Source organism: Hemibagrus wyckioides, linkage group LG14, assembly GCF_019097595.1.
Source record: "Hemibagrus wyckioides isolate EC202008001 linkage group LG14, SWU_Hwy_1.0, whole genome shotgun sequence".
Classification (NCBI taxonomy): domain Eukaryota; kingdom Metazoa; phylum Chordata; class Actinopteri; order Siluriformes; family Bagridae; genus Hemibagrus; species Hemibagrus wyckioides.
In genome coordinates, this window is record NC_080723.1 from 3,925,283 (window position 1) to 3,950,000 (window position 24,718).

A 24,718-nucleotide genomic window follows, 5' to 3' on the forward strand; every position below is an offset into this window, starting at 1 on the left:
AATCAATTCCTGGGAGATTTGATTCGTTTAATATGTCTCTCCGAAGCACTGTATGCGCGTTTGTATTGTGTATCTGTTATGAGAATTTCACTCCATGTTAAAAGTGAAACAAAAATAATAATATATCATCTTTTGAAATTACGAATTTTTCCCCACACTTGCGGTTCGGGGCTTATTTAGGACTGACCAATAAACAGTTGGGATTCAATATATAAAGCATTATAATTAAAATGTACAATGTGCACGTGCCTCTAAAGACTAATTAAAACAAAATTAGTAAACAAAATGTTTCAAATTTATTTATTTCATTATGTTAAGTTTATAAACAAAAAATTCAAACTGTGCTGCTATCCTAAGAAGGTCAAGGATGTTTTCCCTTTTGAATACAATGTGGTGGCCCCTGCACAACGTTAAAAAGAAATTCAACCCTGTATAAATAATGCTGAAAATTAGTTTTAAACAAACAAAACTTTATTAAATTGTGCTACAAGGTGGTGTAGCTAGCACACAAAGTCATTACGTGGCACTGTTCGTTTAGCTGAGAAGAGACCTTAGGTTCATTCGTGGTCGAGAGTCGACTCATTTGACTCCCTCGAAAGAAGGAGTTCAAAGTGAACCGATTCCTTTCCGGATCTCCCATCTCCACACACAAATCATTTGCCTCCGGCTGCCGTAGGCTAGTTACGCGTAGGTGGCTTACCGAAGATGGCGGCTTGTAGACGTGTGCAGCTTCTTTTATTGCTTCTATCCATCCCCGCTTGCATTCGTTCTACCCAGGGAGCGAAATCACAGAGCATCCACGCTGAAGCAAATGCAGTAGATAATGCCAACGATATTAAAAATGCCGGAGGTGTGCTAGGCGAGCCGAAGGCTGGAGCGGCCTCTCAGTCCCGCCGCAGCTCCACCGGCTGGAAGCTGGCTGAAGAGGAGGCCTGTCGCGAAGACGTGACCCGACTCTGCTCCAAACATTCATGGAACAACAACCTGGCTGTGCTCGAGTGTCTGCAGGACCGGAAAGAGGTCAGAAGACCGCTGTGTCTCTTGCTGTACTAGTTTTGGGTGTGCCTGTAGAAATCCACCAGGCTGGCTCGCGTTAGCCTCGGTGCTATCTGCGCAGGTCTGAGCTAGCACAGCTGTCGTCGGAGGATGTTTGTACACTGTCAGGACCCTTAGCTAACACTTAAATCAGATCAGGATCTGGATACGATTTATTGTTTGTCTTTATAAATCCATTGTGTAGCTAACATACGCCGAATATCAGTTCAGTTGCTGAGTACTGCTAATCTTACTATTGCTAGTTGTTACCAAATCCTAACCTGTGTTATCGACCAGGGTAGCTAACGTTAGCTAATGTATTGTACCACATTGATTGATTAACGCATGCTAACCTTTAGTTAGCCTGTGATTAATAACTCTTAACTTTATGTTGCTAGGCAAAGAGCTGAAATAATTAGCACCCGCAAACTTCCGCTTTCACGCCTGGGGAAGTTAGCAAGCTGAGGAAATAGTTTAGTGTGAAGTTTCTACAAAAGGCATGTTTCAGCTTGGATACATATCTCAAGCTGCTTAGCCTGAATCTTTTACAGAGGTGTTGTTTTTGAGGTCGTCTGAAGAGATCACTCGGGTCCTTTTTCTGTGTTACTAACAGCTAATAAATAGACTATATTGCCAAAAGTTTTGGGACACCCCCTCCAAATCATTGTTGTGTTGTTTTTCAGGGGTTGGGCTCGGCCCCTTAGTTCCAGTGAAAGGAACTCTTAATGCTTCAGTATACCAAGACATTTTGGACAAGTTCATGTTCCCAACTTTGTGGGAACAGTTTGGGGATGACCCCTTCCTGTTCCAACATGACTGTACACCAGTGTATAAAGCAAGGTCCATAAAGACATGGATGAATGAGTTTGGTGTGGAGGAACTTCAGAATCTTGACCTCAACCTGATAGAACACCTTTGGGATGAATTAGAGCGGAGACTGAGAGCCAGGCCTTCTCGTCCAACATCGGTGCCTGACCTCACAAATGCACTTCTAGTGGAATGGTCAAAAATTCTCATAAACACACAACTAAACCTTGTGGAAAGCCTTCTCAGAAGAGATGAAGCTGTTATAGCTGCAAAGTGCAGGTCTACTCCATATTACATTCATGTGCATGTAAAGTCAGATGTCCCAGTTTTGGCCTGGCTCACAGTCTCCACTCTAATTCATCCCAAAGGTGTTCTATCAGGTTGAGGTCAGGACTCTGTACGGGCCAGTTATGTTACTCCACACCAAACTCGCTCATCCATGTCTTTATGGACCTTACCTTGCTCAGTCATGTTGGAACAGGAAGGGGTCATCCCCAAACTGTTCCCACAAAGTTGGGAGCATGAAATTGTCCAAAATGTCTTGGTATGACGCTGAAGCATTAAGAGTTCCTTTCACTGGAACTAATGGGCCGAGCCCAACCCCTGAAAAACAACACCTGAATTCAATGATTTGGAGGGGTGTCCCAAAACTTTTGGCAATATAGTGTACTTTAAGCTGCTTACTTCTACAGTGTTTTGTTTGTTTGTTTGTTTTTAATTTTGTGATGCTCAATTTGACCCTTTCTTACTTTAACCATGTTAAACTACGGAGAGAAGTTGTGTAGGGGGAAAAACAGAGCTGAACCACTGTGTTTGAGTCTGTTTAGTAAATTTCGTATTGCTTAATACAAAGCTCAATACGTCTAACAACTAGTGTGAATTTTGTCGGTAATATATAGTATAATGTACACAGTCTCTGTATTATAAGGGATGAAGAAACAACATTTTGCTCTAATGTAGAGGAATGGCGATTAAAAAAACATGGCTTGACTGGTTCAGTTTGAGAAATCTCTCTTGAACAGAGATGTTGGGATGCCAAGAGAGAAGTAAAGAGCAATTATCGGTTATTAAAGTGCTCAGTATTGGTCACTGTTATGGCTAAGAAAGTTCCGTCATTAAGTTATTGCAAATTGTGTTAGCTTTAAAACAACTCGTGTCCTCCAGGTTGTCATAATGTAACACACACTCGCATGGCAGTGTATCAGACCGGTTCTTGCTTAGGTACTGCTACATCTATACAGAAAAGGCAGCTGAATGAATACTATGTTCTTTGTTTTCCTTTGCTAGCATAAATGTTATCCACAAATTTTACTTGTTCGGAAGCCTGCAAACTCCTTTTCGCCTTCTCTGCAAACTCCCCCCCATCAAAACGTTGGCGATACTGACATGTGTGAAGAATCCTCCACAGCCTTTTCCTGTCTAAACACCGCTAGTCATTTTGTGCTTATTTTCGGTTCTTTGCGAAAAGGGAGCCGGGCGATCTATAAAAAGATGGGGTTGCTTTAATGAGAGGCTTCGCTATGGACCGAGCGAGACTTGCAGAGGCGGTTTAATGTTGGAAGGATTATGGAATGAGGGGTCGCCCCTTTTTGGAGCGCTTTTTTTTTCCAGTCGTGACAAGAATATGTATTGTATTACCAAGGCAGTCGACGGAGCAGTTCATATTCCGTCATGTCTTTTGGTGCCGCACCTCGTCTCGTGTGCTCAATGATAGCGATTCAACTACAGTGACTTCAAATTCTTTTGAAGCTTTTCTTACAATTTGTCCTACACGTAGTTACTGAGTTACGATCCATTAGCTTTTTATATTGTTACACTGCATGCACAAACGCATCGATTGCAAGGAGATTCCGATCATTTTTATCGAATCGACTCTGACTCTGTGCTGGTGTGAACTCGGAAAGGCTTGAATGTGAACGAAGCAGTGAGGCAGTACTCCTCAGAGTCTTCCTCTCAGTCTGAATGTGAATAACCGTTTGTGTCCGACACTTTTGCCGCCCGTTCTGCGTGTTCGAGTTTGTTCTCAGCTGTTCCAAGAAACGCTCCTGTGAGCCTGAACGGAGGAGAAGAAGAGATTGTATGTGTTGTTTGTTGTAGTGTGAGAGTATTCAGAGGATAGGTGTCCAGGGCAGGATTTCCCACAGCTGTATTAAGCTAAGGTGGTGGTGTTAAGATATTAGCTGCAGTTAAGTTTGTTTACTGAGTGGCCATTTTTGTCAGTTTGTCTTTCGTCGTTCTTCATGTATTTGACTGGGTGCAGCTGAGAGGTTTCAGACAATGAGAAGCCTGCGGTAATGTTTGTCATGGTTTGGTTTGTATATCAATTCCAGTTCTTCTGGTTGCTCAGATTGAATATTTGGTTAAAGCATGTTTTGGACATACGATGCTTCTTTTTGTCTAGTTTTGACAAATGATTTCATCACGTGAGCTGAGGATTTGTATGTATGGGGGATTTTTAGCCGGTGTCCCGTGATAACACTAGTTATTCTGAAGATGATTTTTGATTGACATGTTTGAGTGACACATTAATTGAAACCGTGCTGTGGCCTCAGTACACACAGGCAAATATGCAACAGAAAGTCCTGCTAGCTTGATCTCAAGGTTTTAGAAATTGAAATATGTCTCTCGTGGCTTTTGGGAATGTGTGTATATAGAAGTTAATGTGTAGCTCCCTTTGAGACTCCCTGACGTTAATCACGTTCCTATCCTTATTTCTAAATCACATGCTGCTAGTAGGAAATTTTATCAGTGCTGGAATAATGTACGTGATTTATTAACTCCCGAGGATATTTTCTTCTAGATGTTTTAAGAGTGTCATTCTGAGCCGGTTGACCCTTGCTGAAAGGCTTGCTTTTCTCAAGTTGAAAGAAACGGGAATTAAAATAGTTTTACTGTTTGTGTATTATGACTCTCTGTATATTCCTTTTCCAAAACCTCACACATAGCAGAGCGAAAGTGCACTAAATTTTAGTTGAGAAACTTTAGACTGTGCTAGAAAATCTATAGCAGGTTACTAATTGTGATCCGTCATAAACTGTCAAGATTGAAAAGGATGCCGGAGCTAGGTCTAGCCGAGAAGCATGCTCAGTGTGTGACCAGATATCAGCAACCATTGACACTTGAGTGTGGAGAAAACATTTGATGAGTTGAGGGTCTGATCTGGAGCAGAAAGCAAGGGGATGGGTTGTGCAGACTGACCTGGTTATTAAGCATCCGGCGCTTTTGTTGCAGCCGAAAGAGTCATTTTCACCAAAACGTGGTATGCAGTCATCCCTGTCTCTGTGTCCATCCACACGTAATGCTTTTCCTGCAACACACCGGGTCTGGCCTTCTCATCATGCGGCTTGTATAACAGGCGATTTTATACAATTTAACCTAATCATAAATGGAGTTGTAAATATAATCGGTTAAATCTATAAAGACGATATTTCTGTAACTTTTTATTTAGTCACACCACACAGTTGTTGATTAGGTTCCTTTCACAGCCGGTGCTGTAATGTTTTTTTTTTTTTTCTTTTCTTTTCTTATACATGTACACTGACCAGGCATAACCTTATGACCACCTGCCTGATATTGGTGTTGCTTTTGCTGCCCCATCATGCACTGTGTATTCTGACACCTTTCTATCAGAACCAGCATTAACTTCAGCAATTTGAGCAACAGTAGCTCGTCTGTTGGATCAGATCACACGGACCAGCCTTCACTCCCCACGTGCACCAATGAGCCTTTGACCCATGACCCTGTCGCCGGTTCACCACTGTTCCTTCCTTGGACCACTTTTGATTGATACTGACCACTGCAGACCGGGAACACCCCACAAGAGCTGCAGTTTTGGAGATGCTCTGATCCAGTGGTCTAGCCATCACAATCTGGCCCTTCGTCAAACTCGCTCAAATCCTTACACTTGTCCATTTTTCCCGCTTCTAACACATCAACTTTGAGGACAAAATGTTCACTTGCTGCCTAATATATCCCACCCACTAACAGGTGCCATGATGAGGAGATCATCAGTGTTATTCACTTCACCTGGCACTGCTCATAATGTTATACCTGATCGGTGTATATTTTCATGTTTGTTTATAGACGCATTGATTGAATATAGCTGCTTTGTGAATCTTAACCTAGAAATTAACTGAGAGAAAAGTCTAGTGTGAGGTGAAAGATCGGAGGAAAGAAACCTGTTGTCCACTTGCCAACCAGGTTCATTGCAAAAGCTTCTGAAAACTTTCTGCGTTGTACAAGTGTGTGTTCATTTTGAATAAATGTTTGTTCAGTTCAGTTGTGTTGAGTGGATAGTATTTACTTCCCATGTTTTGTCTGAGCCTGCTGTCATGAAGACAGAAATGGGACAGGGAGACGGGGTGGCTCGAGGCTGATGACTATTAAACATGTATGTGTGCAAATGAAGGACATATTGAAAGTGAAAGTTAAAAAGATCGTAAGGCCCTTGTGTGACTGGGGGGTGAGTGAGTGGGCGATTGTGCATTGTCCAGGCTGTCCCCTGCCCTGTGCCCTGACTTCCCTGGAATAACCTCCAGACTTGTGACCCTGTGTAGTACAAATGATGGATGGATAGAAACACGATATCCATGCTCTCCGTTTCATTTCACCAGAAACTAGCTAATGTGTTTTTTAGAGTTTGTTGTTGTACCAGTCAAACATGTATGTCACAGATTATTCTCCCAGTAATGTGCTTGGATCTGATGCCAAATCAAACTTTCTGTACTGAAATCGAGAACTTCACAGCTCTGTTCTTTTTCACATGGACAATAGGACTGTAGGTATGTGCGCAGAACCAAAGGGGTATGAATGAAACCCTACACCACAATGTTTTTAGTGCTCAATACTTCTGAGCATTATCTGTGCATTTGCTAGTAAGCTACTCTGTGTGTGTGTGTGTGTGTGTGTCCTGGCCGGCTAGCTAACTTTGATAATGTCCCGATTGCTCTAGTACATTTGACAGGTTTAGTGCAGTGTAGTAAAAATATCATGTCTGTTTTCCTCAGGTTGGAGCACCATACACGAAATGAACACAACTATTCTTTTTGCTGGGTTTTTTTTTTTTTTTTTTTTAGATATATTGCAAGCTACTGATTCACTCATCTGCATTTCCCATGTTGGTTTCGCCGTACTTTCGGTATGGTTTATTTCAAGGTTAAACAAGTCGTCTTGACATTTCGATGTAGTTAGTGCAGTGTACTTGTGTACAGTGCAAACAGGTTCCATCTAAAATATAATGGATGTTTTAGGCACCAGCTCCTCTGTGATGCATTCATAATGATCCAAAAAAAATGAGGAGGAAACCCTACAATGTCAGTATGTAGCTAGAGTTACATAACAGCAGGGTTACACAGGCTTCTATTTCATAGTTCTGTAAAATGATAACGGATGAAAATAAGCGTAATTGTAAATATTTATATCGTATTCCTTGTACCTGTGTGTGTAATATATATATATATATATATATATATATATATATATATATATATATATATATATATATATATATATATATATATATAATATAAATAAATAAATAAAACCCACTAACCAGGCATAACATTATGACCACCTGCCTAATATTGTGTTGGTCCTCCTTTTGCTGCCAAAACAGCCCTGACCCGTCATGCACTGTGTATTCTGACACCTTTCTATCAGAACCAGCATTAACTTCTTCAACAATTTGAGCAACAGTAGCTCGTCTGTTGAATCGGATCACACGGGTCAGTCTTCTCTCCCCACGTGCATCAGTGAGCCTTGGCCACACATGACCCTGTTGCCGGTTCACCACTGTTCCTTCCTTGGACCACTTTTGATAGGTACTGACCACTGCAGACCGGGAACACCCCACAAGAGCTGCAGTTTTGGAGATGCTCTGATCCGGTGGTCTAGCCACTTTTTGTCTAACTCGAACTCGCTCGAATCCTTACGCTTGTCCATTTTTCCTGCTTCTAACACATCAACTTTGAGGACAAAATGTTGACTTGCTGCCTAATATATCCCACCCACTAACAGGGGCCATGATGAGGAGATCATCAGTCTTATTCACTTCACCTGTCAGTGGTCATAATGTTATGCCTGATCTTATGTTCTGATAGTACTGTTTTTAAAAATCTGGCTCAGATTTTTTTTTTTTTTTTGCCTTGTTTGTAAAGCTAGCCTCAGAAATAAAATCTGCTTTTATATTTTTCACCCTTAGGAAACTGAGATCGCAGCCAGCTGTAACCATGTGAGTATAATTTTTTCCCCACTATTTCTTGTCATGTGTTTCAGTATGTTCCAGCTCCATGCTGAACTGAGAGTATTGAGAGACGCGTTCATAAGGATAAGGTTACATAAGGAAATTGTTTAATATGGGGCTGTATGTCAGTAGCTAGCATACATAACCCAAAGCCCAGGTTGCATACAGACGTTTTTTTAATTAAATGGTTCATTTTTGTCTTTGTAGCTGCTATGGAATTACAAACTGAATCTGACGACAGACCCAAAGTTCGAGTCTGTGGCCGTGGAGGTGTGCAAAAGCACCATTGGCGATGTAAGTACCCTTGTACGCTCTCCCCAGCAAATTGTGCCTGTGAATGTGAATTCGAGCAAAGGGAAGCGATAAATCTGTGTGGCGTAATCAGTTTATTTGTGGTTACAGATTAAAGAGTGTGCATCAGAGGAGCGGGGGAAAGGCTATTTAGTGTCATGTTTGGTAGATCACCGGACCAACATCACTGAATACCAGTGCAATCAGTACATCACAAAGATGGCTACCATCATCTTCAGCGACTACCGGCTCATCTGCGGCTTTATGGACAGCTGCAAAGACGACATCAACACGCTGCACTGTGGGAGTGTTAACACTGGCGAGAAGGTGAGCCAGGACCTTCTGGGACACAAGCGCTAAATGTCACTCTTAATAGAAATGTAATAAATGTGTCCCGGAATCGAGCCTCGATATGCTCCACTGGCCACATATCAAGACGTTCATCTTAATAGCACTGATGACTCATGAGCTGTTGAACCGAGAAATATTTCCAGTTCTAGTTTCATATTCATATCAGAATGTGTGATGTCTCTGAAATCGAGTTGTGATGTGATAAAAAAAACAAAAACGCCAGCACAATGTAATCAATTGTTCATAATCCATTTAAAAAGCTGTACATAGTTATTTTTCAATAAATATCCTATAATGTTTATATGATTCGCCTTGTCGGTACAGTCTAATATAGACTTTGCTAATGGTGAGTTATACTTTGCCATCTTTTTTTCTTTCCTTTTTATTTTTAAGGATATACACTCTCAAGGAGAGGTGATTGCATGTCTGGAGAAAGGGCTAGTGAGCGAGGTAGAGGAACAGCCAGGGCGTTATGCAATCAAAGAAGACTGCAAGAAGGCCATCATGCGTGTGGCTGAGCTGTCTTCAGATGACTTTCACCTCGACAGACACCTCTTCTTTGCATGCAGAGATGATCGCGAGCGCTTCTGTGAAAACGTACATCTCTTCACTTTTTGCATATTTGCAGTGCACCTTTGGCCGGTAGAATGGCATACTCATCTTACTGTTTGTTTGTTTTCTGGCGATTTAGACTCCAGCAGGTGAAGGCAGGGTCTACAAATGTCTCTTCAACCACAAATTTGAAGATTCCATGTCTGTAAAGGTCTGTAATGTTTTTGCCTGATCTGTAAGGTTATTCAGATTCAGATCTCAACCTCAATTTACTATGATGAGAACGTCTGTGTGAGGCGTGTCATTTTAATCATTTTCCCGTGTGACACAGTGCCGAGAGGCCCTCTCCACCAGACAGAAGCTGATCGCGCAAGATTATAAAGTGAGCTACTCGCTGGCCAAGGCCTGCAAACAGGACCTGCGGAAATACCGCTGCAACGTGGATACCACATTGCCCCGTGGCAGAGAGGCCAAGCTGTCCTACCTGCTGCTGTGCCTCGAGTCCGCCGTACACAGAGGTAGGATGCAGAGAAGGACGTGCTCTACAGACACATGGAAAAATATTTCCAAATTGTTTTCCTACTCTCTGCACTTTGAACTACTTTGCATTACTCTTATTAGTCACCGTTCTAGATACAGCCTATTTTCCAGTGTTGCATATAATATGTGTTGATAATACTCATGAATCTGATGCGTCAGGACGCACTGTGAGTGGCGAGTGTCAGGGAGAGATGTTGGACTACAGACGCATGCTGATGGAGGATTATTCGCTGAGTCCTGAGATTGTACTGCACTGCCGCGGGGAGATCGACACACACTGCTCCGGTCTGCACCAGAAGGGACGAACCCTTCACTGCCTCATGAGAGTGTCCCGTGACAAGGGCATTGTAGACAACCTCTGCCAGAAATCTGTGAGTTGACAATAGACTGTTACTATGGCTTGTGCAAGTGTTGGATTGGGGTTATTTAAGGGTTTTACTTGAAGTATGACTGTGATAACCTGGTGGCTGTGAATAAGGAGATGGAAGGCAGGCGTGAGAAAGGGCTATATTTGTTTGTGTTTGCTCCATGGTTTTCGGGCATGGCAGTCTTAACAAAGAACAAAAGAAAACATTCCAGCTTATTACTATAGCCATAAAATAAATAAGATATAAATAATCACACCTAGGTACTTATTCCTTTTCTGTGACTTCGCCCCTATTTACAACCGCCGCTTGACCACACACTCCAAGCTGCAATTATCCGAAGCAAGATGCTTGTATTTTGTAGGAATCGTGATCGAACCCATGAAGTATAGTTTCTTGTCTAGCACAATTTGGTCCTCTATATGTCACCGTATACTGTATATGTATAACATGTAATTTTGTGTATTTTTTTTTTTTTTTTTTTTTGTATTTTTCAGCTCCAGACTTTGATCCAGGAGACAGATCCTGGGGCAGATTATCGGATTGACCGTGCTCTCAACGAGGCCTGCGAGTCAGTCATCCAGACCGCCTGTAAACACATCCGTAACGGAGACCCAATGTGAGTCAACGTCATTCCTCTTCAATCTTTAACCTACCACTTTTATTACTTTTAATCTAAGCTTATAAGGATTTATCATGACCGCAGTTGGAGAAGATGGTTACGGGTGTTCTTTTGCTTTTAATACAGGATACTGTCTTGTTTAATGGAGCATCTTTACACTGATAAGATGGTGGAAGACTGTGAACACAGGCTGCTAGAGCTGCAGTACTTCATCTCCAGAGACTGGAAGTGAGTGAACAGTGTCATGAGGCTTGATACTGTCTGACTTTATTAAGAGTGACCAGTCTGTGTGAGCACACATGACATTTTTGATTCTACTATGCAAACCTCTGGAAAACCAGAATTTCTTATATTTTCTCTCTTCTTTCTCACTCACAGGCTGGACCCGATCCTCTACAGGAAGTGTCAAAATGATGCCGCACGTATTTGTCACACTCACGGCTGGAATGAGACAAGTGAATTCATGCCCCCAGGAGCGGTCTTTTCCTGTCTGTACCGCCATGCTTACCGCACCGAGGAGCAGGGTCGACGGGTGAGAATGCCTTTACACACAAAGACTTACACAGACGTACACGTACACACGTCCAGCATACATTAGAGGCACTTATGTCATAAGACCTGGCTTAATAGATGTGAAATGGTCAGTTACAAGCCTTTTTAATAGGTTTGCTATGGCCAGAAGTTAAGTTATGCCTGCTGGCTAACCTTTTGTGACTTATCTAAGCCTAACCTTAAAATTAACCACAGGAGCCCACTGACAGCAACAGTCCTTATACTGTAAGTACTCTATTCAGATGCTCAAAAATACACCAAATTATGCATGCCAATATAAATAAATGAAAGGCTCAAACTGGAGTAATATCTTCACACTGAATTTTCAGTCTTTGTAGAACGGGGATATTTCTATTCAAATATCCCATGTGTTTTTTTTTTTTTCTTCTTCTTCTTCTTCTTCTTCTTCTTCTTCTCCAGTCTGACCTCATTGACCACTTAATTCCAGGTGTAATTGTGGCCTCAATAATTACCTTCTTCTCTCCCCAAATCCAAGGTTCAGATTATTTGCAGCTCCCAACATACTGGTTGTTTCTCCGAACTCACTCACACTTCCGAACCTCCTTACCACGGCCATTGTCCGTTCAGCCTGTAAACAGGAAATCAAATTATGTTTGCCATCAATTTCTCTCTCCTTGCGTCTCGTTTCTTTTCTCTTGATATCAGTATGACGAGCTGAAGCACTACACTATGTGCAGTGGCATCCTTTTTCTTTTTTTTTTTTGCAAAGACTGAAAATTTCAAGAAGCTTTTTAATTCAGAATTTTAATTTGCAAATGATTTTGGTTGGTGTGGGAAGTGGGATTCTTCTGGCTAATCAAATGATTTAAATCTATTGGGTACAGACCAGATACGTGTTTGAGTGTTTCACTCTTCGTTCTGTTTTCTAAAGGCTTGTCATTCTAGTTTCTAACTGTAAAATTCATGTGGTTTGTGTATATTTGTTCAGGTGTTTGCTCTATGAGCACTATCCCTAATCTTTTGGGGTTTTTTTTTTTTGTTTAGTTATCTCGTGACTGTAAGACAGAAGTGCAGCGCATCCTCCACCAGAGGGCTCTGGATGTAAAGCTGGACCCAGACTTGCAGAGACGCTGTATGACTGATCTGGGCAAATGGTGCAGCGAGAAAACAGAGCCTGGACAGGTTAGTAAATTATATTGCTAAAAAAGCTTCAGTGAGGACAACTAAGCTGAAGACTTTTCATTACGGTGCTACATTATACACACAGTCCCTCTGACAGTATTGAAACAACGGAGCCAGTTTTTAGGGGATTGTGTTGTAAATCTGGAAAACACTGTAATTTCACCAGATGCAAGATGACTGAAGAATCCGGAGACTAAGAGCCAGGGAATGGTCAGAGAGATGATTTATTGTGCATAAGGAAAGCCTGGGCAAACAGTGAGATCAAAATGAGGAGCTGAAGCATGAAAAAGCAAGAAAACACAAAGGGAACAGGAGTGTAAAACTGTGGTCCAGCTGAGGAGTTATTTGGGACACACTGTTTTTATTAAATGATATATAAAAGTGATCTGTGGTTTAATCTACTGGTTATTCTTCCTAAGCAGGTGTTCAATAATAGCAGACATCTTTCTCACTGTTTCTGGTGTGTCTCTCTGTGTGTGTGTGTGTGTGTGTGTGTGTATGTGTACTGTTGCAGGAGTTGGAGTGTCTCCAGGATCATATAGATGATTTGGGCCAAGAGTGCAGAGATGTGGTGGGTAACCTGACAGAGCTGGAGTCTGAGGTAAGAAACACCCTTCTGGCTTTGCCCATTTTTCTCTTTCCATCAAACATTACAAGTACTGATAGATAACATGATAAATCTGATCCATGTTCAGATTTCTTATATAACCTGTTGGACTCTTTTTTTTTTTTTTTTTTTTTTCTTTTAAGGATATTCAGATTGAAGCCCTTTTAATTCGAGCCTGTGAACCTGTCATCCAGTCACACTGCCATGTAAGTCAGATTGCACTGCTAATCCTCAAAAAAATCCCCAGCCGAAGCCACTCCTCCTCCACACTGTCTTTCTATGTGAAACCCACATTTTGTTTTGTTTGTTCTTTCCCGTTTATGCATCTCTCCCTTTTTTCTGTTATTGATTTGTCTGATAGGAGGTGGCGGATAATCAGATAGATACTGGAGATCTGATGGAGTGTCTTGTGCTCAATAAACACCAGAAGGAGATGAATGAAAAATGTGCCGTCGGAGTAACTCACTTTCAGCTGGTAAATACACCTACCTCTTAGTTTTGTGTCTAACTGCTCAACCATACTGTTAACAGATCGGTCTTGTTTTCCTGCTCTTTGATTTCAATCAGCTGCACAATGCCACAGTTTCCATAAAATTTAATAGTTATCGTTATGTATGAAATAGAGTAGCCAGAGGCAGCACAGTGGCTTAGCGGTTAGCACTGTTGCCTCACAGCAAGAAGGTCCGGGGTTCGAATCCCGGGTTCTAACGGGCAGGGGCCTTTCTGTGTGGAGTTTGCATGTTCTCCCCGTGCCTGCGTGGGTTTACTCCAGGTACTCCGGTTTCCTCCCACAGTCCAAAAACATGTACATTAGGTTGATTGGTAATTCTAAATTGCCCATAGGAGTGAGTGAGTGTGTGTTTGTGGTTGTCTGTCTATATGTGGCCCTGTGATGGACTGGCGACCTGTTCAGCAGATCCCCATGACCCTAATTAGGAATAAAGCGTGTATAGATGATGGATGGATGGAAATAGAGTAAATGCTTAACAGATGCGGTAACAGCATTAAGCACTTCAGGTGAGAGAATACCTTGAATATATTGCGTTTAGCACTTATTTTATTTCATAACTGCCCTTCAGTTAGGACTGTGTGTCACCCCCCCTCGGGTCATACTCGCACCCGCCCCGAGCTGTTCTTGAACTCGGGTCTCCGGCATGGGAGGCGGGCGCACTAACAAGGAGGCTAAAGATTGCAGCCACTAGCGCCTCTTGAGATCAGGGGAGTGATACATATTGTTACCTCTGCTTATTAAGGACTGGCTATAGGGATTAATGTCATAAGGATAAGTACAGTATTATTTGTACAATTTTTCAGATATAATTTTATGCTCTACAGATGTATTCATAACTAGCATTTTACCTGTTTTCCCATTCATTGGATATCATGTTATTAGCCTGGAAAATGTTTTTGTTCTCTTAATTTGTGGAAAGACTATTCTGTATAATTTTATTTGTGTAGTTTAAATTATGTTTGGTTAACAGTATTGATTTGGGCCTCTCCTATTAGCAGGATTTGTTTGTCGGCACACAAAAATCCCTATCCAAATGTTTTGTGTGTTCAAGCACAACCACACCCAACTGTACAAAGACCGGTGGTATTTTGACCGGTATTACACCGGTCAGGCATAACGTTCTGAGCATTGAGAGGTGAAGTGAATAACACTGATGATCTCCTCATCATGGCACCTGTTAGTGGGTGGGATATATTAGGCAGCAAGTCAACATTTTGTCCTCAAAGTTGATGTGTTAGAAGCAGGAAAAATGGACAAGCGTAAGGATTTGAGCAAGTTTGATGAAGGGCCAAATTGTGATGGCTAGACCACTGGATCAGAGCATCTCCAAAACTGCAGCTCTTGTGGGGTGTTCCCGGTCTGCAGTGGTCAGTATCTATCAAAAGTATCTTTTGAGGCCCCACCTCACAACTTGCAGGACTTGCTGTTAACATCTTGGTGCCAGATATCAAACCCTTCCTTAAGGGATCTAGTGGAGTCCATGCCTCGATGGGTCAGGGCTGTTTTGGGGACAGACACAATATTAGGCAGGTGGTCATAATGTTATGGCTGATCAGTGTATGTTCACAGTATTTATATTAATTATATTTATCTTTAATTACTCCAGATGTTTATGTTCGGTTGTGCATCAGTGCATTAATAAACGAGGGGTTTTCCCCGAATGGGCTGCGTGTTTGACTTCCTCTTTTCTCACTCAGGTCCAAATGAAAGACTTCCGCTTTTCGTACAAGTTCAAGATGGCCTGCAAGGAGGATGTTCTCAAGCTCTGCCCTAACATTAAAAAGAAGTGAGTGTAGAGCTAATGGTTGCTTAATAATTCATGTTTAAAACAGAATTATTTAATAATGAGGTCACCCACACTGATGAAGCAGAGTTTGTCACTTTTCTAAATTCATTTTTGCTTCCAAAAGATTGCAGGAACATTCATGGAATAAATTTGTTTGTGTGTAGGGTGGATGTGGTCATCTGTCTGAGCACCATGGTCAGGAATGATACACTGCAGGAAGTGAAAGACCAACGTGTTTCTATGAAGTGCCGGAGGCAGCTCAGAGTGGAGGAGCTGGAGATGGTTGGTTAATTCTCAAATCCTGGTCCATATGATGGCTCTGAAGATGTACTATAGTACACTTGCTATTGGATTTTCATAGCTTGTTGCGTTTTCTGACTGCAGAACACCGTTCATAGTGACCGTGTTTGTAGTGTAACTGTGACGCTGTTCTCTGTTCCAGTCAGAGGATATCCGCCTGGACCCAGATCTGTACGAGAGCTGCAAGCAGGACATTAAGGATCACTGTCAGAACGTGGTGTTCGGCAATGCTCAGGTCTGTCCTTCCGAAAATACCTGGGTCATTTCCCCCAGCACTACAGTTCAGAGGGGGCAAAAATCCCCAGTTAAAAAACTACTTGCATCTCATTTATGATTCCAATATTGGTGTTAGTGTTTATTGTAAATGAATGAGATTAACAGTCTGTGACTTAAACTGCACAGTTGGAATTGATTTTGCTCATGTAAATTTGCTAATATTTCAATATACGTTAATAGCTTATTGAATTTCTGTATTATTGTCCTTGCTTTTATGTGTGCAGGTGATTGAATGTCTGAAGGACAGTAAGGGGCATCTGAGCCAGCGCTGTCACCAGAAGATCTTTAAGCTGCAGGAGACCGAGATGATCGACCCTGAACTCGACTTTCAGCTCATGAGAGTGTGCAAGCAGATGATCAGGGTGAGCGATGATGAAAAATAAAAAAAATATATCATCTGATTACAAACAGCACTTGAAAATGTAGTTCAGTATAGTATGGTAACATGCTTTTTGGTTATTGCAGCGTTTCTGCTCTGAATCCGATGCCAAGAGCATGCTCCAGTGCCTGAAACAAAACAAGAACAGCGAACTCATGGATCCTAAATGCAAACAGATGATCACCAAGAGACAGATCACTCAGAACACAGGTATAGACAAGACAGACCATCTTTTGTCCTAATTCTTTATTATTGATTTAAAAACAAAGGCTAAGCTGCTCTAGACCATTAGATATACCAAGCACTGTGTATTTATTCACAGATTACAGACTGAACCCAGTACTGCGGAAGGCGTGTAAGGCTGATATTCCCAAGTTCTGCCAACATATTCTGAACAAAGCAAAAGATGACATTGAATTAGAGGGACAGGTCATCTCCTGCCTCAAACTCAAATATGCTGACCAGGTCTGTTCTTTTGCACTCCTCAGTCTGCACTATTACTTTGTGGTTCATCACAGTGTAGCTGGTCATGACTGGGTCTGTGTTAACCACTGCTGATCTGTGTGTGTGTGTAGCGTCTCTCGTCAGACTGTGAGGACCAGATCAGGGTCATTTTGCAAGAGTCCGCCTTGGACTACAGACTGGACCCTCAGTTACAGATGCAGTGCACTGATGAGGTCAGTTCCTCCTCCAGCTTCCTCCACGTGTCACTATGATTATATGCAGTACTGCGTGGTCTAACGTTGTCTGTTTGTTGATCCGTGTCTCAGATCCCGCGGCTGTGTGCCGAAGAGGTAGCCGCCCAGGAACAGACAGGACAGGTGGAGGAATGTCTCAAAGTGAATCTGCTCAAGCTCAAAAATGAAGGCTGCAAAAAGGTGCCCATCATGTTTACCATAAAAATGTCTAAAATTCTCCCTAACATGTAACATGTTTTAATTCATACATGTCTTGGGTGTGTAGGAAGTGCTGAACATCCTCAAGGAGAGTAAGGCAGACATTTTTGTGGACCCAGTGTTGCACACGGCATGTGCGCTTGACCTGAAGCATCAGTGTGCTGCCATCCCACCTGGCAGAGGAAGACGTGAGTACTTAAACACACGGTCAGTACATTCCTGAAGTGGATTCCGAGGATATTAACTTTGCTGTGTGTTCCTCAGAGATGTCTTGTCTGATGGAGGCTCTTCAGGACAAGAGAGTGAGACTCCAGCCTGAGTGTAAAAAGAGACTGCAAGACCGTATAGACATGTGGAGCTACGCTGCCAAGGTCTCACAAACACACACACATTTTTAGAAGTATTGCATGATGTCCGGCTTTTATTAGACATTGAGATGTCCAGATTTATTGTCATTTTATTTTAGTATTGCTATTAAGTTCGATTCTAATGCATCGCTCTATATGCAGTTTGACATTTCTGCTTCCTGCCTCCAGGTGGCGCCAGCAGAAGGCTTCTCTGACTTAGCCGGTCAGGTCCTCTCTTCTCCTGCTAAGAACTATATCCTGAGCATGCTGGCAATGTGTGTGGTGCTGCTGTTCTTCATGGGGCTGCTGTGCGGCCGCATCACCAAGCGCGTCACGCAGGAGCTGAAGGACAGGTAAAGAGGGTTGCCAGGGGCAGGAGGAGGGGGAGACCCAGTGTCCTGCCTTCCTCCTTCCCCATTCCACAAAAGGGGGGTGGAGAAGCTAGCAGTGGTCCTCTCCGTCCCTCATTCACCCCAGGCCCTGGCAATGGCATGGTGAAGAGGACAAGCAAGACTGAAACTTGGGCAGATTTTCTTGCTATTGGCAGCAGCCATGTTGGGACCTGATATTACCCTCCTCACACTGTCCATGTTTTCTGACTGCGGTATTCCTGCATCGTCATCTGCTTCTCTGTGACCGGACCTGCCTGCTGTGGACCTTTTGGGCCATTATGTGTGTGTGTGTGTGTGTGTGTGCGCGCGTGCGTGTGTGTGTGTTGCGCATTTCTAAGTACGATGTGCCAGCATCTTTTGAGACATTGTTTCTCCCCTTTCGGCTTTCTCCATGCTCATGGAGCTCCCTGTTGCATTTCTCTTCTTCATTTGCAATTCATGTATTTATTGTTGATGCTTTCGTTGTACTGGATGTTGTGGTATGAGTTTTGTTTTGTTTTTTACGTGTGCCCATGTGCTCCGCTGTGGTCTACTGAGGGTGATGAGGCAGAGGCAGCAGGTTCTCACTACTAAATTACAGAAATAATTTTGTGTGGTTGTGGGTGGTTGCCATACATTTCAGTTACACATGGTGACTAGTATATTTGTGGTATTAGGTTTATGTGTCTGCTAGGGTGTGCGCAGGTCTGATAACATGTGTCTTATATTATTTTAACGGATTTCTGGTTTCATTAGCATCGACTACGGGGTTTTTCCTTTTGATAGGGTCACGGCTGAGATTTGTCCGCTAACTCGCAGAACATCTAACGGGAGGATAACGCCTTCATTTTCTTTAGAGTATTATTTATAAATAACATGCTCGACATTAACGTAGTACAAATACTACTCAATAGGGCCTTTTGTGATTAACTACATACAGGGGTTTAAAAAAAAAAAAAACTAGATTGGACTGAATAATTGTACTGAAGTATGCTCTGTGTATGCGTGCACATGTGTGTGTTTGATTTCCTGTGAGGGTGAATGAAAAGTTCGAGATTAAATATCCTGTCTATGAGGTTTATTATTTTCATCGAGAGAGTTTTCGTTTTTTTTTGTCGTTGTACAGAGGGATATTTGCGTTGCAGGTTTGGGTTGCTGACGAATAAAGGTGTCCAATCTAATGTTTGTCAGACTCACTGTACTCCAGATACTAACAGACCACCGAACAGTGAAGGAAGAGCTGTTCACATCTGAGCCAGAAGAACTCAGGATCTAGGGGCCATAAATGGTTGTTTTTTGGGGTTTTTTTTGTTTTTCTTTCTAAAGACAAGCGTCTATGGGTAGGATGCGTTATAAATGTTCCGATAATTCTGACAAGATGTAGATGACCTTAGATCAACATGCCTGTTCTGAATGAGATGCTTGATAAATATTCCATAGTGGCCTCAGACAGGATGTCAAGGCACTCATGGAGCTCAGGCAAAGGCAAAGAATTTTTTTTTTTTTTTTTTTTTTGACCGCGTCTTTCTAGTAAGCTGCGGAGACGGACACCGGTCATCCTTACTGTGCTCGGATCTCTTCTCAGCTGTTAAACATCTAACACCAGTAGAGGTGTGCTGGTGGCTGGAGGTCTTACAGTGCCATTATTAAAAGACTGCTAATAGCATTAGTTTATGCTCAGCCAACCAAGCCTCCTTGCAAGGCACATTGTTTAGTTTGTGCTTGCTTAGCAGCATCTTAATGAATTGATCAGTTTTGATGGCCTTAATTTATTGGTTTGGGATGTTTTCTGGATGCCTCTGTGCTTTTATCGGGGCTAGTCTTGTACTCCAGGGTAAGAGGAATAAGATTTTGTTTTTATTTTAATTTTTTTTGCAGAAATTCTGTTTTTAATTCAGCTAATCAATGTTCTTTGTCTGTCTTGAAGTCTGTCACCACCTGCATAGCTTGGAAATATCATGCCCTTTACTCTGTTTTTCTCTTGCATGCACTCCCGTAATCACCCACCGTCCTTCTCAAGTTACCGAGCCTGTTGTTTCATGTGCAAGTAATCTTCGCATATCAAACCATTGACCGCTAAACACACAATTCTGTCGAAAATTCTAAACAATGTTCACTTGGTTGGGGTTTTTTGTCTTTGGTTTGTATTTTACCCAAAATACCTATACCTGTTACCAGGGGGAAGACAGTTTAATATGTTTAAGAGGAAAAAGAGCATTACTGTAAAAAAAAAAAAAAAAAAAAAAAGGAGATGGAAAGGAGATCGGTGTCATAAGTAAACGCTATGAGGAGGAGGAGGAAAATGATGCCCATATATTGTATATATCTGTTTTTTTTTTGTTTTCTCTTTGCTTAAGTTTTGCTCTTTTTCTTGTAGAAATTGTGACAGTCTTGTACAGTTACTGGATAACCCTCACAAGAAGCAGATGTCCTTCTCCCTCCTTTACTGGTAATGAGAATATCGGTGTGCAGTTTACAAAATTGCCATGACCTTCAGTAACCTTGGTTGGAAATACTGCTTATTTAATCAGTTTACCACCGTTACATATTTTACATATAAAAAGAAAAAGATCCGCAAAATTTTGTCCATCGATTGAAAGGACTGGCCCACAGACAATGCTCATCGTTCCATGGCGCATCTTTTCAGTATCAACTCGCGTAACACACTTGGTGTCTCTGCTTAGATGAAGCATGTGGTCACTACTTCCAGCCAGCCCTGAAACCAGGGGCATTTTTTGGTGGACCAGTCCTTAAACGTTTTTGCCAATTGAATGTAGCACTGGAATGATTTCTTTATATTTGCCCCGATTTCCCCCTCCTTTCAGACAGGAAATGATGTGAAGTCATAATGTTAAGTGCTCACTGTCTGCTGTGTGTGGCCTTTCTACAAGTAAACACACAGTAATTATTAAAAGAAAATGCTAAATAGTAATGATGCATTTTGTTTTTGTATGCTTTTTTGTCCCATCTCCCCCCCAGACACACACACACACACACACACACATTGTACAAAACTGATTTCCCCCGCAGATTTAATCGAGCCATGTACTATACGTATACAAAAATGGCTTCTTCTCTCTCTTTTTTTTTCTCTTTTTTTTCTCCGTCTTTATTGGTTGTTTTTGTTATGTACAAAGTGATTTGGAAAATTGTTAATAAAATCAATTTGCTGGTTTGTATTTTACTTTGTATTTTGGCTTTGATTTGAAACCATCTTGAACGCTTCTGCTACAGAGTCTATAACAGAAATCTAAACTACGTCCCTCGCTTTATCGCCTCTCTCTCTCCTGGCGGCTAAACACGACAATCTTTTTGTTGCTTTATTTTCCTGAATGTAGAACAGAAGGGTTGTCTTGTTGCCTTTCTGTAGACACTGAGTGTGAGACCGAGCGAGTGTGCCAAAGGCCACTCGTGTGTTTTGAATACTGTTTTTTTTTTTTTTTATAGCTGCACACGGTTAAATGATGTGCATTGAGGAGAGAGGTCTGTGAGGTCCTGCCTCGGCATTTTGTCATTAGGGTGAAGAATTCTTTGTGAGATTGCTTTTCAGTCAGTCAGAGGAGACGGCGCTTCTCCTTCCAGAGGGTGCTTATGATTAGGATTTGTGGCAGCTCGGACTCGTGAGACAGATTTTTGAGACCGCTTCAGTCATGCTGAAGACCTCAGAATCTTGGAAGATGGTAATATGCTTGAATGTTTAAGCAGAAAGGTCATTGTTCAAAGAGCTTTTAAAACTTGAATTTTAATAATAAAGTGAGATGAAATACACACAAGTATGGAATAATACTAGATTGTCAAATTTAAATGCATAAAAAGCTGTAACAAAAAAAAAAAAGAACAAAATGATGAGTGTCGCTTAATAGATTTGAAATAAAACATTTTTGTCGATTTGCCTAGCTGGAAATCTGTTGTTACTTCCTTTCAGTTCTTGTGTAGTTTGTAAGTCACGGTAGCGAGATCACTTTACTCTCGAAGTCTCGTTTTCTCTTCACTGTGTTTCAGAAGCTGTATGGGGACACAAAGAGTGTAACCTTTGTAACGTATCGTCCCAGCAGTGTTCTCCTCTCCAGCTCGCTCATCTCCACCTCAGCCTCCAGCGTGGCCGGACCTTGCACCGGCTCCACCAGCAGCAGCTCCCCGCTCTGTCTGCTCGAGCGCTGGAGGGTGAAATGCCCTGCCCCTCGACTTCCCAGCAGTCCAAAGCGCAGGGCGTCTCCCAGAACACGGGCTGCTGAAACCCGGAACAGGACGCGTGGTGTGCTCATGTTCGATACTACTGACATGAAGTGAAAGCTGATGGAGAGGGGAGCCTTGAGACAAGCTTTGTTCCCCTGGACACAGGGATTACGCTCACATTGCCTGTAACATAGACGCCGGATGTCCAGGTGTCAGGTTTAACAACGTGATGTGTCCAAGATTGAAAATGTGGATCAGATGTGTTTGTATTAAGGTTAATGAGAGCTGTGTACTTACAGAGGTGAGGTCTTGATGTAGGAGGCATTGCGGAAGCGAGGGCATTCGACTACCATGCATCTGTGACCTCCGAATGTGTTCACGCACACCTGATCTTTGGTACAGTTATGAGCTGCGGTCTCGCACTCGTCAATATCTGCAGTAAAAAAGGTCGAATTATCAATAAAAATCGATTCGGTGATCGATGCACCATTCGGCAAGTACGTTTGCCTTCAATTCTTCCTGACTCGTATTCAGAGGACAGAGCCACGATATGCAAGAAAGTAAAGAAAACAGCGCTAGAAGCGGCAGAGGGCTCTAAAAGTAATATTAAAGATCTAAAGAGATTACCTCTGATATGTTTTCTCTGCAGTCGTGGGAAGATTTTATAGAATTAAAGTTTAAGTAGGATGCTGACCTTGGCAGCCCCGGTTGTCTTTGCTGATGCTGTAGCCGGTGGGACATTGGCAGTAGTAGCTTCCAGCCGTGTTCATACACATGTGCAAACATAGACGGCCAGCTTGGGTCATACGGAAGAGCTCACATTCATCAATGTCTAAAAATAGTATTTAAAATAATATTGATATTCAAATCAGCATCTTTCTAAGGATCTCACCAAATGGGTATATATATATTTATATATTTTTTGCCCTTCATATCCCAAGCAATATGGTTATATGGACAGAGCCCAGATCAGCTACTTATCTATTTAGGGATGTTACCTGTGCACAAGCTTCTGTCCTGCCTGGAGATGCTGTAGCCTTGCTCGCATGTGCAGTGCATGGAGTCCTGGAACTCGATACAGCGAGAGGGACGCACAGAGACTGAAGGTGGAGAGGATGGTGAGGTAGATGTGGGAATGGAGGTGGTAGGGTTATTGTGTGCTCCAGCATCTATCCCTGAAGATTGAACCGGATAGATTATTGTTCAAAACATATATAGAACTCCGAACCGATCAGCCATAACATTATGAGCAGTGAGAGGTGAAGTGAATAAGACTGGTGATCTCCTCATCATGGCACCTGTTAGTGGGTGGGATATATTAGGCAGCAAGTGAACATTTTGTCCTCAAAGTTGATGTGTTAGAAGCAGGAAAAATGGACAAGCGTAAGGATTTGAGCGAGTTTGATGAAGGACCAAATTGTGATGGCTAGACCACTGGATCAGAGCATCTCCAAAACTGCAGCTCTTGTGGGGTGTTCCCGGTCTGCAGTGGTCAGTATCTATCAAAAGTGGTCCAAGGAAGGAACAGTGGCGAACCGGCGACAGAGTCAAGGGCGGTCAAGGCTCATTGATGCATGTGGTTGGCGAAGGCTGGCCCGTGTGATCCGATCCAACAGACAAGCTACTGTTGCTGAAGAAGTCAATGCTGGTTCTGATAGAAGGGTGTCCGAATACACAGTGGATGATGGGTCAGGGCTGTTTTGGCAGCAAAAGGGGGACCAACACAATATTAGGCAGGTGTTCATAATGTTATGCATGATCAGTGTATATTATAAACATTGAATCTCAAAATTCATATATATGGTAAGTGTTAAACAAAGTATACTGAATTACGTGGCATTGTCTTGAACCTAATCTCTATTTACCGTGTCTGTCGAGGATGTGATGTTAGCACAGAAAAAAAAAATTAAAGCTTTTGGACAGTTATTGTACTTCCATAAAGCCTTTACAGTCTGCAAGGTTGAAATAGATATGAATGAATGTAGCGCCATCATGAATAACGATCAGGTAAAGAATTCATAAAAACAATGATTCTCATAAATTATTGTCCGCTTCAACAACTGGCCATAGACTGCCATTATAAGCACGTTTCAAGCCAGCAAGCAGGAGTTTGCTTTCTTTTTCAGTACAGAAAAACATTTTTGACATTTTTTTCTTCTACAGATGTGGTAACTAGAGATGGGGTTTTAAAATTCTGGATTATCATTTAATAAATACTTTGGCAGGTTGGCTCTTCTCCACTCCATCTGAGAGAATCCAGACACTCCCTAGTCTCTGGCCCTGACAGCTGGAAACCAGGGTTGCAGAGGAAGTGAACTTCATGGCCCACTTTGAACACTTGGCCCAGCATCCTGCCGTTGGCTGGTGGGTTTGGAGGCAGGCATATTGCTGTTGGGTAAAGGAAGGTTGTGGTGAGATGCTATGAGGGTAAAGTAACACGTTTATGCACAGAATACTTAAATCAACTTCCAGTTTTTGACTCCATGATCAACTCCATCTTGTGCCCTGTAGTGTTCTTTGGTATGTCCCTCTAGCAAAATTCCTAAAGGGTATAACCTTACATCAAAACA

General features: G+C 42.2%; 2 protein-coding genes across 3 annotated transcripts in view; one reads left to right on the forward strand and one right to left on the reverse strand.

Annotated features, from left to right (window-relative positions):
• The first annotated feature begins 652 nt into the window (after positions 1 to 652).
• glg1a (golgi glycoprotein 1a) lies at positions 653 to 21,151 on the forward strand. Of its 2 annotated transcripts, XM_058407859.1 has the most exons (28): positions 653 to 1,020; positions 8,042 to 8,071; positions 8,291 to 8,377; positions 8,486 to 8,701; positions 9,119 to 9,322; positions 9,417 to 9,488; positions 9,609 to 9,795; positions 9,977 to 10,188; positions 10,680 to 10,801; positions 10,931 to 11,032; positions 11,183 to 11,336; positions 11,552 to 11,581; positions 12,362 to 12,499; positions 13,014 to 13,100; positions 13,250 to 13,312; positions 13,468 to 13,581; positions 15,315 to 15,403; positions 15,568 to 15,685; positions 15,846 to 15,938; positions 16,204 to 16,341; positions 16,445 to 16,568; positions 16,681 to 16,823; positions 16,934 to 17,035; positions 17,129 to 17,236; positions 17,322 to 17,442; positions 17,519 to 17,625; positions 17,791 to 17,954; positions 20,350 to 21,151. In XM_058407859.1, exons 1-28 carry the CDS (start codon positions 706 to 708, stop codon positions 20,423 to 20,425), a joined length of 3,516 nt encoding a protein of 1,171 aa, XP_058263842.1. In that variant the 5' UTR covers positions 653 to 705; the 3' UTR covers positions 20,426 to 21,151. The 2 variants fall into 2 exon arrangements, with proteins under 2 accessions (XP_058263842.1, XP_058263843.1); XM_058407860.1 differs by lacking the exon at positions 11,552 to 11,581 and having other exon boundaries at positions 654 to 1,020.
• A 651-nt stretch (positions 21,152 to 21,802) lies between these two features.
• Positions 21,803 to 24,718, reverse strand: part of si:dkey-234i14.3 (fibulin-7-like) — a 4,506-nt gene continuing 1,590 nt past the window's right edge. The window contains exons 3-7 of the mRNA XM_058407861.1: positions 24,366 to 24,536; positions 23,147 to 23,323; positions 22,843 to 22,980; positions 22,446 to 22,581; positions 21,803 to 22,331 (exon numbers count right to left, since the gene is read on the reverse strand). Coding sequence (XP_058263844.1) covers positions 21,971 to 22,331; positions 22,446 to 22,581; positions 22,843 to 22,980; positions 23,147 to 23,323; positions 24,366 to 24,536 — 983 coding nt within the window. The 3' untranslated portion in view covers positions 21,803 to 21,970. The remainder of the gene's footprint in view (positions 22,332 to 22,445; positions 22,582 to 22,842; positions 22,981 to 23,146; positions 23,324 to 24,365; positions 24,537 to 24,718) is intronic.

Excerpts from the sequence above, each read along its gene's own strand:
- glg1a (XM_058407859.1), top strand. The coding sequence starts at position 706 with ATGGCGGCTTGTAGACGTGTGCAGCTTCTTTTATTGCTTCTATCCATC. Across the intron at positions 17,237-17,321 it reads AAAATGAAGGCTGCAAAAAG|GAAGTGCTGAACATCCTCAA; the intron begins GTGCCCATCATG and ends TTGGGTGTGTAG. Across the intron at positions 17,443-17,518 it reads CCCACCTGGCAGAGGAAGAC|AGATGTCTTGTCTGATGGAG; the intron begins GTGAGTACTTAA and ends TGTGTTCCTCAG.